The sequence below is a fragment of the Platalea leucorodia genome, assembly GCF_965183815.1.
Source record: "Platalea leucorodia genome assembly, chromosome: 12".
NCBI lineage: Eukaryota > Metazoa > Chordata > Aves > Pelecaniformes > Threskiornithidae > Platalea > Platalea leucorodia.
The window spans coordinates 7,581,528-7,599,119 of NC_138834.1; the positions used below are offsets into that span (position 1 = coordinate 7,581,528).

The following is a 17,592-nucleotide window of genomic DNA, read 5'->3' on the forward strand; positions in this document are numbered from 1 at the left end:
TATGTTGGCCCTAGAAAGACATTCTTCCTTTTAGCATCCTTTTAGGAAACAATTCTTAGCAAGATCTCACACAGTCTCTGATAACGTAGAGCTGGCGGAACTGCGAAGCCTCTGGATTCTACAGCGTTATTAACTCTGGAACAATTTCAAGTGAATTATGAAAATAGATATCTTTAATATAACAATGAAAATAGTTATTTAAAGACAATCCCGCACATGTTTGCTGATTGGATAGTGTGTTTATTTTATGCTGCTCCAAGATGTTAAATAGCTCCAGAATTTGGAGGTGAGACACTTCTAGAAAATGGCAGAGGTTATCAGGGATGAAGATGCAATTTTGGGCAGCTGGGTTTTGTAGTATTTGGGAAAAGACAAAGGCTTTTGTAGTTGGTGAAAGAGAAGGTTGATAGGCAAAGTAATGTTCCCAAACTTCCCTTTACAAGTCAGGATGTAACTGTGACGGAACAGTTGTTCTAACAGCTGGATTAAATCCTTAATGCATGCTGCCGTATTTCAGAATGTCTTGCAGTAAAAGCTAACAAGGTCCAGGGGTGAGTGCTAGTAACAATAATAAAAAAATCTTCTCCTCATGAAATGACTGTAAGAGAGAGAAGGGCAGTTTCATTACAAATATGAAAATACCATAGTTTCTGTTGCATATAGGAGGGAAATGAGTAATCTGGTCTTGGGCTACTAGAGATAACCCAAGAATAGAATACTCTTGAATATTAGAATATCAATAGGATAGTACCCATGTTGTTCTTCCAGGAACTCAGTAAAAGTCTGTAAGGGCATGCAAATCCCCTCAAGTATTCCAGGCAATTGTTAGACCTATCTTGATTGTCAGTCACAGTGAGAAAGATGGGGGTGCATGACAATGCTGAGATTGGTTTGGGCACATTCTCACATGCTGCTGACTGTAGTCAGAAAATCCCATCTGGAGTAACATGGTAAAACCACATATTCTGAGCCTTCAGATTAGTTTTATCATCCAACCAGCTTCTGAAATAAATGTACCTGTAAGCTGGAATCTACTTGGTGAATTATCATGGCGATGTTACAACAAGCTGGTTTGAGTTCAAATATGGTGACCGTTCCAGCAAAGCTCATCTGAAAGCCTGGGAGCTGAGGCCAACTGAGGCTTGTGGTGGTGCTCTGTATGTTTTAGCACACTACAGGCTAAGAATTCTGTCTGCTCCTTTTCTGCCAGGAAGGTTATTGCCAATTCCAGGCCCATCCTTCCAAGCTGTGACGATAGAGAACCAAAAGAAAAGCCTGGCAGGCCTCAGCTTGCTACTGTTCTGGTCCACATAGATGCAGATCAGCAAGTCTGGTCCTTGGTGTGGGAATCCTTGCCATGCCATTGATCATCACTGAAAATATGCTTATGTACTTTGAGTTTTTTGTTTAGTTGCAGTAGCAGAGAACTTTAGTGTTTGCTGAAAAATCTGCCTGAGAAATTGGCTGAATACTTGCACTGTTGGCCTGTGCTGGACGCACTATTGCCAGGCAAAACTCGTCCACGGACCCCACCTCGAATGCATCTGTGGTGTGCTATGGTAAGTGGTGTGGTTACACTAAAGCTTGTATATCGTTCTGCTAGGAAAGTGTCAGTGTTACATGAAAAAGGTGGGAATGAAGAAATTGAATGAATTGCACGTATGTAGAAGTTCCAGATACTCATGCGCTTGCAACAGTGCCACAGCGTGCAGTTGGTTTGTAGATCAGGTGAGTTGTACGGGAATTTTGCAAAAAATAATGAGTATCACTAGGAACTGAGGTTCGATTTTTTTCCTTTGTCTTAGTGTTATAGATTTCAAAAAATATTTTTTGAAATGTTGCAATCCCTCTAGTAGTTGAAGTACATTTAGAAGTCCATTGTTTTGTCTGCAGACTGAGCTGTGGTAGCCTTTCCTGTAGAATGTTTTGAACTCCTCCTTTGTTGTCTCCCTTAACATTTGATGATTTGCAGTTCAGCATTATTATTAAGCCGTTGTTTGAGTCCTTCGATGGGATGGTTTCCACAACAAGCTTTAAGGATCTGAATCAAACTGCAATGGCCTGGTTGGATCAGCACTGTTCTCTTCCTGTTCTGAGGCCAAGTAAGTAAAGTTCTATCCAGCAGCTATTCCAGATCATAGGAAGTGAGACCGTATATAATACCATTTCTTGAAAGTCAGAGGATGACAAAGAAAGCACATGATGCTAAATATGACTTCCAGTTCTTTTTTATTATCTCAGTGGAAAAATAAGAACCTCTCTTGTCTGTGAAGATACTTGGTTGCTTACTTAACACTGAACAGAGGAAAAAACCCAAATTGCTGAATATAGATACCAGAATTTAAACAGCCTCAAGCTGCATTTAAATTTCAAACACTCCGCTCTAGTTGGAGTAAGATTAGTAGTATGATTTATCTCATTATGAAGGAAGACTTCTGAGATTTGTATTCAAGTTTTGGAATGACCTTCTGTTTGGGCGTGATTGCTTGATCCTTTCTCCCTTGCAATTTAGCAAGTATTTACGTTTACAGTTAAAATTGCCAAGTGGTAATCTCTTTGTAGAAGAAATAGGTGGTTTTTTTAAAAAGTCCTTGATCTCCATTCCTTGTTCCCTGGGCACAGTTCTTGCACATCTCTGTTTATTGCTGTTGCTATGTGTGGAGGTGTGCATGTTTTGCAGAAGTATTTCCATAATTCTGTCATGCATAACAAGCCTTGCATACCTGCACACTATGCTGATGGATCTGTTTGCAGTCAGACTAATGACTTTTGATACTTTTCTGACTTTTTTTTTTTTTTATAGTGGTGCTGAACACCCTCCGGCATCTAAGTACAACCACCTCAATTCTGTCGGATCCATCGTGCTTGCCAGAGCAAGCTGCTGAGGCAGTTAGCAAGATGAACAAAACAGCTGGCGAAACCTAACAACCAAAGACAATGAGTTGCTTATACAAGGGTGGAGAACCTGCCAGTCTAGCAGCCTGGCGAGCCTCCTTTCAGTTGGTGCACTTTAGAAAGAATTCTCTCCATCACCTGAGACGTTGTTCAGGGCATCTGGCTCTGCCATCAGAATATGTGGAAGTATGATGCAACGTTGTCATAACGTTTTGATTCCTCTTCAGTGCTGTGCTGTACTCCGTTAAGTGAGAAAACACCAAGCTCAGGTAAATTTAGCAGGTGTGAGTCCTGCAGGCAGCAATATATCTCCATCAATGCAGCATGCATCTATATGCAACAAACATATTTCTATGAAACAGCTTCAAGTACTAAGTTCTCTGAAGTGTAAATCTTGTACACCAAGGAATGTTCTCTTAAAGGGGAAACATACTTTTGATTTCATGAAACAAAATGTGCTTTTTATTTTGTTTTCTGGTATTCAGTTCCATTTGTGTTACTTGAATATTGAAAATTGTTGAACAGGATCATATTAAAAACCAAAGGAGAAGAAAAATCCGTCAATGATGACAACTCATGGCAAAAATACTAGAATTAAAATCTCAGGCTGTGTTTTGTGTATTTTTATTTTAATGAGTGTATCATTGCATATGATCGGTTTCAAGACATGCTTTATTTTCTAGCAAATAAAGTAGCTGACTTTTATTATTTTTCCTGATACAGCCATTGCAAGTGAGTAGCAGGCTGTGCAGTAAGTGCAAGAAAGCAGTTTTAGATTGCATAGATTCTGCAATTAGGACAGATACGTGAATTTCATACCCACTTAAGCTGTGAACTGTTTTCTTGCACCCTTCAGAGCTGAGCTGCCTTCCTCATAAAATGTGCGCATATAAAACACATCCATAGATAAATGTAGTAGCGCTTCAGAGACAAGAATTGAGTTTGTAGTGTTAAGAAATTGGCTTTTTTGTTATCTCAGAAACTATATCAAATCACATGGATTTGTAGTCAGTTCTTTGCTTCTTTGTCTTTTTTGCTGCTTCTTTTTGCCTTCTATCTGAAAAACCTGAAGGACTTAGCTAGATTTGGTCTGTATGGGAAGGTTATAGAATCATAGAATCATTTAGGTTGGAAAAGACCTTTAAGATCAAGTCTAACCATTATGTTCAACATGAACTGTAAAACATCTAAAAATATGTTTAAAACCCAAAATACTGCATAACTTTTTTCCGTGACAGTCTCAGCAAGTACTGTGCTCTGCTGCAGATAAATTTAGTCTCATTACGGCAGTGATAGTCTGTCCATCCTGAGACAGCACTGGGATATTCATTCTGGCTGATTTATTCCTAGTCTGGAATGATCCTATGACCCTTGGAATTCCACTCATTACTTGATTCTGATTCTTAAGAGCTATGCAAACTGTGGGTAAGGTTTCCCTTGTACCTCCCTTGAGTAGTTTTCTTCCAGTTTCAAAAGCATGCTGCCTGGAGGTGATGAGCAGGCTATCACAGTGCTAAAATGAGGAGCAGCTAAAACATTTGGGCATTGCACATGCTTAAATGGGGTCAGTAGGTTCTCCTTTTGGGGGGATGTAGTTTTTCTCTGCATTGTCCCCAGTCTTCTCCGCTTGATGGGCCAAAGTTTTTTTTTTTAAAAAGAAACAATAGGCTTGGGAAGTGGGACTACGCACAGGGAGTATTTTTCTTTCTTCTTTGTCCTGAGATTTTGCAGCTTTCATTGCAGAGTTCGCTTATTTGAGAGCAGGACCGTAGCAAGAAGAAAGCATGAAAGGTTAAGCCCAGGGCCCTCTCCCTGGGCAGAGTTACTGTGAGTTGAGGAATTGGGGACTGAAGGGGACTGCTGGGGGGAAAAGGAGATGAAGGGGAAGACAAAATGGCATGATCTAAATACCAACATGCCTTTCTATAGCTGTGCAGGCAAATGAGGAGATGCTCTTTTTTTGTGTGGGGGTTTTTTTTGGTTTTTTTACAGTAGCTCTGACATACCATTTGAAGTTTGTGGCACATGTGAAAACCTGTGTCCCTGTGACTGGTTTGCTGAAATCGTGTATAAAGGTTATCATAGTAATTAAATAGTGAGTAGGTTTTCTGGGGGGATCCGTATCTAGGTCTTGCGTACATAATGTTGTAATCAATTAAGCAGTATTCTTTGGGATGCATCAGAATAAAAAGTGTTGAATAAGTGTAAATTCTTTTTTAAATCAGTGCTTTAAATCCCCCCTATTTTTATCATCGATTGTGAACTTGATTCCAGTGAAGTCATTTAACACTGTGATTAGCTGGGGAGAGTCCCTCAAGTTTTCTTTACTGGGCTATCTCATTGAGATGCGTAGATATCTACATGCATAGTTGCATGTTAAAAATATGTATCCGGGTTTCTAGAAAGAACTCGGTAGGCAAATTGTCCAAGAACAGACCCACTTTTGTTTTTGCTGTACTTTTCAGATTAACAGATTCTGTAATGCCTCCCCTGCAGTGTGGTCTCCTGCTTGTCAGGCAGTGATTGTGCTTGATTTCTGCCATTACTAGTATCAGTGACATTAGTTTTGTCTCAATGAGCAAAGTGCACTACAAGCATACTTCAAAGCCCAGGGAAGTCTGACGACTTCTAAGCGTAAATCCTGACATCTCAGATCTCACTGAATGGATTGGAAGCTGAAAGGGACCTTAAAGGAATAGAAAGGGGTAATGCGATTGAACTGCTAAACATTTTGTCCATTAGCAGTTTTTATCTGGATGGAAAAACCATCATGCTCATTGCACTGTGAGCTGGTTACAATTGGAGGGAAAGTGCTTATTTTAATAACTTGCGGTGGAGAAACAAGCTCATGGCACTATTAAAAGACTGCAAATCTTAACATAATAAAGAGAAAAAAATTAAATCAAAGATTGCTTACTTAGGCAGGAGTGTAGGAGGGAGGGAAGGAAAAGTGAAAAGATACTTTCCATGTACTGCAATTACCAGAAATGATGTAGCTGCTCTTTGAAGCAGTGATTCAGTGTATTTTTGTCACCCTGTTATTGCAAATCAGAATTCTTTTATTTTATCAGTCGACCTTGTGAGTGGTGTGATTTCACTTCATTTGGAAACACAGGAGGAAAAAGCTGTATTGTGTCTCACATCTGCACAGTAAAAGTACTGAGGATTGGTATGAAAAAAAATTGACCACGTATGTATTAATTCCTGCATAGTTTTCTACTGTCGTTTATAGTTGCACTCCTTAGTCTGTCTGTCTTACCCCTTGAGGAGTCTAAATACTATATTTCTTTAAAAAAAAGTTTGTTAACACTTTCTCCCCTGATTTAAGCAGTCTAATTTCCTCAGTGTCACCAAAGTATACTTAAGCAAGCAAAACACACGGTGCCTATACTCTACACAGAATTACAGATGATGCACGTCCGTCTTCAGTGAATTGGTGCTAAACTTTTAAAGAATCCCCGTATAATTGAATGCAAGTCATTTTCAGTCAAATCCAACATACTTCACTCAATAAGGGAGTGGCTAGATAAAATATTTATGGCCTGTGATATGCACAAAGTCAAACTGAGATTGTCTAGTGGCTCCTTCTGACCTTGAATTCTCTTAATCAGTATATTGTAGATGGCCCCCAGTGCAAACACAAGTTCTGGAGAACTTGTGCATTGTCTGATGTAGTTATTAGGCTTGTATGATGCTCCCTGTTAGCAGGAGGAATAAGTGGTGAAAGCCCAGGAGCAAACTCCAGTTGAAGGAATTAATGAGTAGTAGCAACAGAGACAAGTGCATGCTTCATCTTGACAGTCTGATCTCTGCACAAAACCAAAGGATTCTTAATTAATACCATTTGACCTGATTGGCATGTTCTTCCATGCTTTTCTAGGCCCCTTGGGAAGCCTTCCTTGAAGGGAGGCTTACTAGAATGTTTCCATCTGTGCCTTAGATCTTGGCGTCCTGTATGCATTTGATTTATCTTAACTCGCGCGTTCTTCCCCCTAATACAGTGCGATGTGGAAAATTCAGTGAATTGACAAAGTGGGGCTTCCCTGGGTTTTAAGAGGATTTTATCTGTGTAGCATTACAGTGTCCCTTTGAAACTGAGGCTGTGAAAAATTGTGTGTACGTATGGAAAAAATTGCGTCTTTCCTGCTGACTTCACCGTCCTCCCCTCCCATGTACACAGGCACATACGCACACGTGTACATACTGTCATACCACAAGTTTGACAGAAACCCGGTAAATATGCAAATGCTTAAATTTCTAAATCTGGAGTGGCCTGAAAAGACAAAGGGCTGTCAAATTGCATTGGAAAATAATGTCCCTTTACTTTCTATCTTCAGGGGTTTTTTTTACATTCCCTTGGGTGCGTGTGCGTGTCTGTGTATGCGTGTGTGCTGCAGATGAGAGGGGCAGGTAAATTTTGTTTTGTTTGCTTTTAAAGCCCCAAAATCCTGAAGAGCAGTTTGAGAGCAGGAGAGAGAAGCTCACTGCAGAAACATTCACTAAGATAATGCTTCTGTGGTACAAATTATTTGAAAGGTAAACTTTCTTTGTTTCTGGAGTGGGTAATTCTTGCCTTGATGTTGCCAACTAGAAGATACTGCTGGAGATAGAATGGGTTGTTAACTATTTTGACCTCTTTCTTTCTTTCTTTGTTCCTTCCTTTCTTTCTTTCCACCTTTATTGCATGGAAAAACACCCAGAATGAAAAAGGCTGATGATACCTGGTTTAGGTGCTTTAGGGATTCAGTCATCCCAATCTTGGAGGAGTATGGACAGCTGTTGATGACTTTTAGGAGGTTTTTTGATTAAGTGAGACAACAGGAGTTTTCCTCTTACTCCTCCTCAATTTATATACTTGAGTTTCAGAGGAGATCATTTGTTTTGGGGCTTTTTCTTTTATAGGGCCCCAATGTTGTTCCCACAACATCAGTTAAGGCCTCAAGTTTCCTTTTGTTTCATTCTTGGTTGGATTTCATGCTCATTTACTGTGTTAGAGCAGAAGTGGTAGTACCAAACTGTAGATTGATCCGTAAAACTTGATTCAGTTACAAAGAAATACATCGTAGGTATATAATAGAATGACTTTCTAGCCATTGTCTGAACTGCTTTTATATCTGAACTTTTCCAACACAAATAAGGTTTTGAATCAAAATATATCAATGTTAGGAGCAAGCCTTTTAATTAACAATACAATGCTCTCTTTCTTCCTCTAACCTTGTATTTAAATGTGTTTTAAGTGAATGGAGTTCATTCTTGTTCAAAAAAAAAAAAAAAAGGGAAAAAAAAAAAAAGCTTGGAGGTGTGAGGACTTCAGGTTGTGCTCTTGCTTTGGCTAGGTTTCCTGTTCTGTTGCATGACACAGTTTCTGTTGTGCTGTTGATACGTAGCACTTTTCAGTAGGTCTGTTAAATTGTGCAATGCATTTTTTTTATATTTACAACCAAAACAATAAAGGTTATTTTTTGGAAGAAACTGGTTGTAATGCCTTTATTTTCTAACTGGACGTGGGGTAATGGTAAGTGGAATAACAGGACCTGCCATCCTTTTTGCAACTCTGAAAGGTGACAAGGGCTCATTTCCCCATTAGTAATGCTGAAGTTACCCCTTTGGGATCTGTGTTTGGCTTTCCCATTGCAAGGCTTATATCTTCTGTTGAGCTTCTGAAGCTTGGACTCCTTTGAAGAAACTCGGTGCCCCTTGGGCCCTTCTTGACTGAAAGAATCAGCTCACCCTGATGGGCTCACTCGGAGCCTACAAGTGATTTCCTTTACTCATGCGTTGGCCACCAGGCTGTATTTGCTCTGTGCTGGGTTGTTGCCTGGCTCACCAGAGTAAGTATTAGCCAGATTAGCAAAAATTGAAGATTACCCTCTGTAGTCAACTCTGCTCCCCTTCACTGAAGCAGGTTAGAGACTGGGAATGAACAGGAGGGCTAAAGTACCATCTCTACAAGTCCAGGCGTTGGCAGAGTGTGCATGTTTCTTCACCCTAAATAACCAGTGAGCCTGCTCTTTCACATTTTGTATAACATAATTTTCCAAATGTATTGACGTTCTGATGTGTTCCTGAAGCAATCAGACCCTTATTGTTGTTAAGTATATTAAGCATAGCAGTGAGAGCGAGCTCTTTTGACAAAGCTAAACAAACATCTATTTATTTCTGCACCTACTTTTAACAGGCTAGTAATTCAAAGGTAGCCCTGGTATTTCTCCAAGAAAGGTAAACTTCCTAAGCCTGTGGGGGCTGCACCAATGCCTCGAGCCCTGATGGTCTTATTTTCTTGCAGGCTTGGATTTGGGGCTCTTGGCTGACATACTGCCTGGCCAGTGGACTCCACAGAGCAGCACTGAGATTGGATAACACAGTATTCCCATGGAATTGATGTCAGTGCTAGGCATTGAGCTGCTTAATTCCATTTAAAAAAATGAAACAAATAACATTTCATTTTTGCCTTTAATGACTGATTTTTGTTTTTCCCTGGTAGGACACTTCAGCTCTCTGTGCTTCAGTTGTCGCCTCATTGGTATATTGGATTTTCTTGCCGAGTAGAAGCAGCATGAGGTGACTGAGGCTGTAGTTGAAGTGAAAGGTAATAGATGAGTGAAAAGAGGGATTTTATTTTAAAATCATTGCACAAGAATTGATGCTGGTTAATCTCATCCTTGTGATTGGTGGCTTTGACTTAATATAGCTTATGAGAACTTTTGATAAGAGTCAGGCCTGTGGTTCCAGGAGAAGGTATAGCAGTTTTCTGACTCTGTTTGCATTTAATTTTTTAAATATCTCTAGCTTGATCTCACATAAAGCATTTTGGTAGGAGAAGGCAGTGAATATCAGTGCTATTTAAACAGTGATAAAGCAACACTTCAGCCTGACTTCACACTCAACCAAGCATTACATATGCCAGTGTTACTGCAACGATCCTATCAAACGTCTCTGGGAGGAAGCTGTGGCTGCAGAGCAGTCTTTTCTTTACTACTGATTTTGTGGTGATTTCACTGAGGCTGGTATAACTGTAGCTGATGTGCCAAAAGCCAGTTATTGAAATGGCTTATTTTTGTGGCTGATGCCGCTAATCCTTGATCACTGCCAAAAATGGACCTGCATTTGCTCTATGGAAATTATGCCAAATGAAATCACTGCTGTAAGAGAATTGGCACTTCAGTGGGCAAACAGCTCAGGGTTCTCTTTATGTGTAAAAGAATGGAAAGCAATGCTCACTAGATCTTTAATTTTTTTTTTTTATTTTAACCTGTATTTACCCTCAGGAGCCCTTCTGTGCCTACTCTCATCCCTGAGGACTTCCTCCTCCTGAGCACGCACATCACCAGGAGGTGGGCAGACAGTGAATAGTTGGGCGTCGGGGAAGTTCCCTGGGTGCAGACACAGAAGAGTCCCCGTTGTCATCCAGAGAGATGTTTAACACGTTCCTATCTCGGAACAATGTGTTTGTGTTGCAAACCTCAATACCTTTCCATCACAAAATGGAAACAAAGCCACAAAAGATTAGACTCATCACGTCCCTAAGTCCTGCTGCGTCCTGCCCTTTTGACACTTCTGTGTCCTCCATCTCAACTGTTCATTCCTCGTAGGCCTTGAAAGTCAACAGCTTCATTTTCAATCAGGATAAATGGGGAACTGCTTGTCAAGAAAGCTTTCCCGGTCACCACCTCGTTATCACAGCAGAGGTGCACCATGTGGCACAGGCGTATCCCCCAACTTCCAGCCCTCCAGGGCTGAGGAGGATTTATCTGAGCCCTGGTGACCCTGCACCAGGAAGGCTACAGATCTGCAGATGTTCTCGCGCTGTTCTGTCTGGGACTGGCAGCCTTCTCCTCTTGGGAGTGACTTGTCTGAGCCTTCCTCTGTGAATGCTCAAGTCGTCTTTTGAGCATCTCTGGGCTTCAGCATGAGCTTTCGAGCACTCTGCCTTGGGCGTGGGCAGCAGACGTCCTGAGAATCTCTTGCAAAGGAAGCTCCACAACCACCTCTGCATTAGGGCTAGTGTTGGCTCTCACGTCTTCTCTTTACTGTGCAGGCCAAGCACAGTCATCCAACATGTGACTCTAACCTGTTTAATGTTCCTCCCTTTTCTGAGGCTGCCCCATCTTCTCGGAGAAGTGGGAAGAGCTTTTCAAAGAAGCAGCCTCTACGTCTGCCCACGGTTCGCAGGGAACCAACTGTATTGGGGTAGACGAAAGGGCAGTACCTGAGCACCCACACATCCATAGGCTGCCTACAGAACCTGAATAAACTCAGTCTCACAACATCAATGGCTGTTTGCTATATGAGCTTGCAGAAATGAGCATAATGCAGATGTTGGAAGTGCTTTAGTGATATAGTTGTGTCACTGTGCATCAGACTATCTGCAGTCGCTGTTTCTGTCTCGCTTACCTAGGCATGCACTTACACTCTCATTCTGACTTCTCAGTTTGGTGCTGGTCATCACTTCCTGACCTCAGCCCTTTGAAGTTTGATGTTCTGGTATCAGCCAGCCTATCTATCTGCCTTGCTGCATCCCAAACGCTTGTGGCAAAGCACCGCTCTCTTTCAAGCACATGTGAGGAGAACAGCGGCTTGCCACAGTTTTGCATAAGCTTGTGTCTCCCTACTTCAAGCATGCATCCCGTGTGCGCGAGCTCAGACTCTTGAGGTGAGCTGAGTCTGCAGGGCGGGCACTACAATTTCGTGCCCCTGGGGGGAAGAATTTTACTATTTTACTATAATTTTATGCCCCTTCTTCTTTTTGAGGTTGCTCTTCCCATGACGTGAATTGGGACAGACCATCTGACTCACTTTAACATCTTGTTCGAGCTTCTGAGGAAATCTGTCTCCCTTTCCAAGGAAAACTCTTTCATTTAGCTATTTACATATTTAGAAGGTGAAAAAAAAAGATGTGCATGAGAGGGGAAACCCTGGTTCAGCAAGGTTTAAGTGGTTTGTGTCAACCATTGGAAATGGTGATGTCGAAGCCCTGAGGATGTGAATGTCTTCCTGCTCGTAGGGGTTTGCTGACCCTATGTCATGGTTTAACCTGGCAGGCAACTAAGCACCACGCAGCCGCTGGCTCGCTCCCCCCTGGTGGGAAGGGGAGAGAATCGGAAGGGTAAAAGTGAGAAAACTCGTGGGTTGAGATAAAGACGGTTTAATAAGTAAAGCAAAAGCCGTGTGCACAAGCAAAGCAAAACAGGGAATTCATTCACTGCGTCCCGTCGGCAGGCAGGTGTTCAGCCATCTCCAGGAGAGCAGGGCTCCACCATGCGTAGCGGTGACTTAGGAAGACAAACGCCATCGCTCCGAACGTCCCCCCCTTCCTTCTTCTTCCCCCAGCTTCGTATGCTGGGCATGGAGTCCTGTGGTGTGGGATGGCCCTTGGGTCAGTCGGGGCCAGCTGTCCCGGCCGTGTCCCCTCCCAGCTCCTTGTGCCCCTCAGCCTCCTCGCTGGTGGCGTGGGGGGAGAGGCAGAAAAGGCCTTGACTCTGTGTCAGCCCTGCTCAGCAACAGCGAAACCATCCCTGTTCTATCAACACTGTTTCCAGCCCAGATCCAAAACACAGCCCCACGCTAGCTGCTCTGAAGAAAATTAACTCTACCCCCGCCAAAACCAGCACACCCTGCCTGATAAGGTCAGCAGATGTTGCTTCTGCCTTGGGGATAGGCACATCCCCAGTCAGTGATCCTTTTCCATTCCCTCTTCTTTCCCTATTAAAAATTAACGACGTGAGGTTGGAATTGCACCTTTTGGACCTTGGAAAAACTGGTAGACCTGGAATTAAGCAGAGTAATTTGAGAGAGTGCCCCAGCCACCAGTGTGTCTCTGCTTCTCATGGGGGTTAGCACTGAGACTTCCAGGACTGGCAGGTGCCTTTCTGATGCAGAAAACATCATGAGCAAATACCAACCTTTGGACTCGCCATGCTTGTATGAAGCTCTCACAGGTCAGAGAGGTGGTTTAGTAGAACATTCTTTGAACTCAAGGTGTGCCAGAGTGGCACTAACAAAGACAGAGCCATGCTACCTGTGCTAACATCAGAAACTGGGGTAACGGTCTCAGATCTGCCTGCATCCTTCTGCCTGTCACCACTATGTGACATCTCCATAGCGGTGTCTGAAATTGTTCCGTTTGGGAGAAATTCTTCCCCTGGCTCCAGCAAGGAGCTTGGATCTCTGTTCCTCTTGGGAAACCAGAATACTTTTCTAGGACCCACCCCCAAACTGGTGCTTTTTAGGGACTGGCAGAGACTCTGTTGATGTCAAGAAACCACTCTTCTGGAGAAGTCTGGGCAGAACGGGGCCAGTTCTCCAGCAACGGGAGGAAGAGGAGCTACAGCTGCATCGGCACTAATGGCACCATCTTGAAGAACCACCACAGCAGAAGGGTGAGTTGGGCACTGACGTATTTTGCGTTGAGAGGAGCTGAAAGGAGGATGGAGGAGATGATCTGGTACCAAAAGCCCTCGCTCCAGCTCCTCTTAGGCTTTTCACAGCCTCGCAGAGATGGGGCCCCGGTGCCACTGGGACACAGGGGCTCAATCCAGCTGCAATTCCCTGGGCTTGCAGAGCACAAATCTGAGGACTCTTGAGCAAAGTCAAGCCTGCACAGGGCTGTGTACTGGTATGGACCACCATCCGTGAACACAGGGGATGGCAGCAAAGAGGAATAATCCTTTACTTGTGTTTTAAGTGGGCATTTCAAGTCAAATGATTTTTTTTTTAATATAGATAAATAATGTTAATTTTTGGAACTGTTTTTTAAATAGATAATGTTAATTTCGGAACTGGTTCTAATGCTTAGACTGGCTTGAACTTTGTATGGTAATTTAGACTAAAATAATTGTATTATTATTACCCTTCCCGTTATTTGGGATAATCAGGAGTTGATATGAAATAAAGGAAAAACAAGTATATGACAAGTCCTATTGCTCCTAGACCATTTGAGCGTCCTTGCTCTGTTACCAGCTCCGGGAGCGGTAATTAGCTCAGCCCGTCGCGGTGCGGTGCTTGTGTCGGAGCTGACCCAGCGTGTTTCCAGCAGAGCTGGTGCTGGCCGCAAACCATGAAAACTTGTAAAGCTAAACCGCATTCTGGAGCTGTGTTGCAGAAGCCGCAATAATCCAGCCTTCAGAAGCAGGGGCTGATTAGAAAACAATTTACCCACTGGTGCATCCAAACAAGAAACCAGTTAGGAACTTAAGAAAAAAAACCTGCTTCGTGTCTATGAATAAAAATGGATGGGAAAGGATATATGCTGTTTCTAATATCTTTAATATGACAAGGACCAGAAACAGCTAGTTCAATTTGCTGTTTAATAAAACACTAGGTTTTCAGTGCAAAAAATATTGTAAAAAAGAATTACATGGTAAGAAGAGAATCCAGCACTATTAGTTGTATTTAATCTCATTTTAATTAAATTCCAGATTCTATCCAAATATAATGACATAAAATGAGTAAAACCATACACCAAAGTAGCAAATACATCCTTCATCCCTTTCAGTATTAAAATATAAAAGTTAAAAATCTGAATAAATATATAAACTATATAATTGCTTAAATAAATTTATAAAAACAGATGTATTATTATATAAATTCATAAATACAATTCACTAGCAGAGAGAGAAGTACAAAATCAGTCTACTGACAATCAACTCTTCTTTTGAAAAATAATTGCAAGATAAAAATATAAATAACATTAAAATTACTGAAATTATGCTTTCCTGTTTGCTTATTTATGTCGTGCTTGGTTAATTAAATCACCCCGACTTACATTAGTCCATCCTTTTTATATGCTGTTGCAAATAAAACAGTATAAATAGTTTTATAATAAATATGATCAATAACTTAAGACATTCATCCTTTAAATATTAAATTAAACTAGATTATATAGTTACAATATGTAGAATAGTAAGTACGTTATCAGTGTTGTTCCTGGCATCAAACTGATCACGTAACTACTGACAGGTCACATTTAGCCAAGCCTCCAGTATCTTAAAGTTATTTTTTCATCCTAGCATATTACTTTTTTGCTGAAGAGTACATTTTTGTTGTATCCTGCGTGAATTGTTCGTATTTCTGTAAAACCTGCCAGATATACGTCTTCTTCTCTGCTATTTTCATCCTCTGGACCTGGCTATGATCCAGCTGTGGAAGGTCCTCATTCTTGCAGGTGTAAAGCGCAGCTCGTTCACTCAATGTCACATGTAGCTGATTGATATTTGCATCGACAAACAGAGTTAAATTATTACCACAGATTAATTCTATATCGCCTCTCAGGTTTCGCAAAATGTTGTAAAAAATGTGGAAAATGCAGCAATCTGCGTCAAAAGCTGGGCATTTGGGTATTTTCTTCACCATGTCTTCGGACTGGGAGTCAGCAGTTAGCCAGCTCTTAGTTCTGGGCGTTACAGAGCTACACGTGTTCTGGAGGGGAGGAAGAGGAGAGAGAAGTTATTAATCTTTTGGTTTACATCTTTCCCGGTAGTCGCTGCATGTTTGAATGTCTAGGCGCATACACACCTGTCTTTCAGTTTGTGTGTGCCTGGGGGTTTTTGTTGTTGTTCAATAGCTGTGTTAACACCTACGCTCCTTTTATCGAGTAGGTATTGCACACTATCTGGGGCTGATTGTGCAGTACTTTCTATCTTAATAGCCTGCTTGGCTTTGTTTTCAGCTTTTCTAAGTCGTCTTTTTTTTCCTTTGCCATCTGGGCAAAATTTACTCATGCAAGAGATTGCTTTGTCCTGAGCATATTTTCATCTGTATCAGCAGAGATGGTTTTGATTTCAAGAATAAATTCAGGGGAAATGTTTACATTGATTTTTATCAATGTACTCTTGGGAACTGAAATTTGTCCGAACTATTGACACTTCGGTTCAGTGCACATTTTACCATCTCCAAGGAACGGAGGGGCTGGGCAGGATTTTTGGCAGAAGTGCTCCTGACTGCTCTAGTACTAGGATCAGACCAAAGAGTCAGGCGATTCTCTCCATGTTTCCAGTGATCTGACCAGTTTCATCCAAAAAGATGCCTGCTTCAAGCCTAGCGTGACTCGGGAGACCAAGAAAGAGCAATGCACTTAGTCTGGAAGATCGCAGCTAGCAGTTAGCTGAGGCGAAGTTGCCCAGGCTTTCCCCAGCTGTCCTAGACATTGCTCCAACTCTGCCCTAAAATAATGCAACGTAAATGCTTTCCTTCTTGTATGGAATGAAGAGAAAGGACTATTTTAGGTTCTAACCCAAATATTTCTTTTCTGATGGTGTTTCTAGTGTTTTATAATAATTCAAGAGATTTCTTTACAGACATAGACACAGCAAAATAGTACACTTACATAGTTTTTAAACAAGGTAGTCGCTTGCCTTGCTATCACTGATGCTAAGGGCTTTATTCTGGTAGTAAAATGCTTCTGTCTCTGTCCTATAGTAGATTTGCTTTCTTCTGAGGTGGCTGTTGGTGCCAAGGAGCCCAAAGGAACCAGGGAACAGAAGAGGAAGATTGCAAACCTGTTGATCTCTGCATTCAAATGAAGAGGGGAAAGAAAAAAAAAAAAAGAAAGAACACAATGATTAGTCTCAAGCCTCTACATCATTTTTGCAAAACTTCCTGGGTTTCTGCAGCGTGCTAAATTTCTAAAGCATATAGACATTAAGTGGCTGAGCTAGCAATGAACATCAGCCAGTGGAACCTTACAACGCGTAGCAAGGTTAAGTCGCACCCACCTACTCGGCGTTTCATGGCGGGCTTGGAGAGCAGCTGACTTGGCCGAAAGGTAGCTGGATGATGGTGTTCAAGCTGCTTGTTGCCTGGAGTGCTGTAGATGTGGACAGCCAAGCTGCATTTAAGTACCGTGGAGTTTTGCGTCAGTGGCTTCTCCATGGTTTGTTTTTTTTTTTTTTTTTTTGTGGGTGATAGTTTGGGGTTTTTTCTTTTTTGAAAGATTACATCAAAAATTGGTTCAAATGCGTCTTCGCTGATAGTGATCTAGATGCAGTTTCAGACTGACACAGATCGTGTCCTGCATAATCTATTTGACTAGGAGTTCAGGACGCTTGACTTAGACAGCCCATCTAAATCCTTGGGCTCTCCAAAATGTAGGATTTAGAATGTAAACTCCGTTGGTTTTTTTAAAAACACGGTTGGAGCATGCACGCACATCGTTGGTGCCCAAAGCCAGCAACCTTCTCCTGCAGGGTCTGTGTAAGAGTGGGCCAACGCTAGCAGTGAAAAAGCCATGAGGGGCTTATGTGCAAGCCAGGTCAGGCCTCCAGGTCAACATATCTATCCTTTTGCTGGATGCCTGTAAGACCCTGTCCCCGAGGTGTGACCCCCTCACGTAACCCAGCAGAGGATGTCCAGGATCCCACCTCCCCATCTGTCACCCTTCTCTCTAACTCCCCTGAGGCTATTTGCCATTTCCAGTAACGAAATGCAGGGAATTCTCATATGTGCCAAAACAGAAAAATTGTTCCTAGGATTTACAAGTATGAGGCTGTGATCAGAAGAGGACCTGCAGAGCTACGGAAACCCCTAGGAGCATACCTTTGTGAAAATGCAAAGTGGCACATGCACACTTGTGCTTCCCACCTCTGTGATAAAAGATGTGCCTGAAAGGTAGGGGTAGATTGAAAGGTGAGTGTTTGTCAAGTCACCAGAAAACTTTCAAGGAACAACATCTCGGTGTCAAAATAATTGGTTCTCTTTTCC

At 42.0% G+C, this 17,592-nt stretch overlaps 1 protein-coding gene across 9 annotated transcripts in view; it reads left to right on the forward strand.

Moving 5' to 3' along the window:
- MLXIP (MLX interacting protein) overlaps positions 1-8,353 on the forward strand; it is a 54,421-nt gene extending 46,068 nt beyond the window's left edge. For 6 of the 9 annotated variants that reach the window (XM_082324873.1, XM_082324880.1, XM_082324878.1 and 3 more), the window contains 2 exons: positions 1,973-2,102; positions 2,804-8,353. In XM_082324873.1, coding sequence (XP_082180999.1) covers positions 1,973-2,102; positions 2,804-2,925 — 252 coding nt within the window. In that variant the 3' untranslated portion in view covers positions 2,926-8,353. Of the gene's footprint in view, positions 1-74; positions 1,560-1,972; positions 2,103-2,803 lie in introns of those variants that run through there. The other 3 variants (XR_014229548.1, XR_014229547.1, XR_014229546.1) reach the window with 3 other exon arrangements.
- Positions 8,354-17,592: the final 9,239 nt, after the last annotated feature.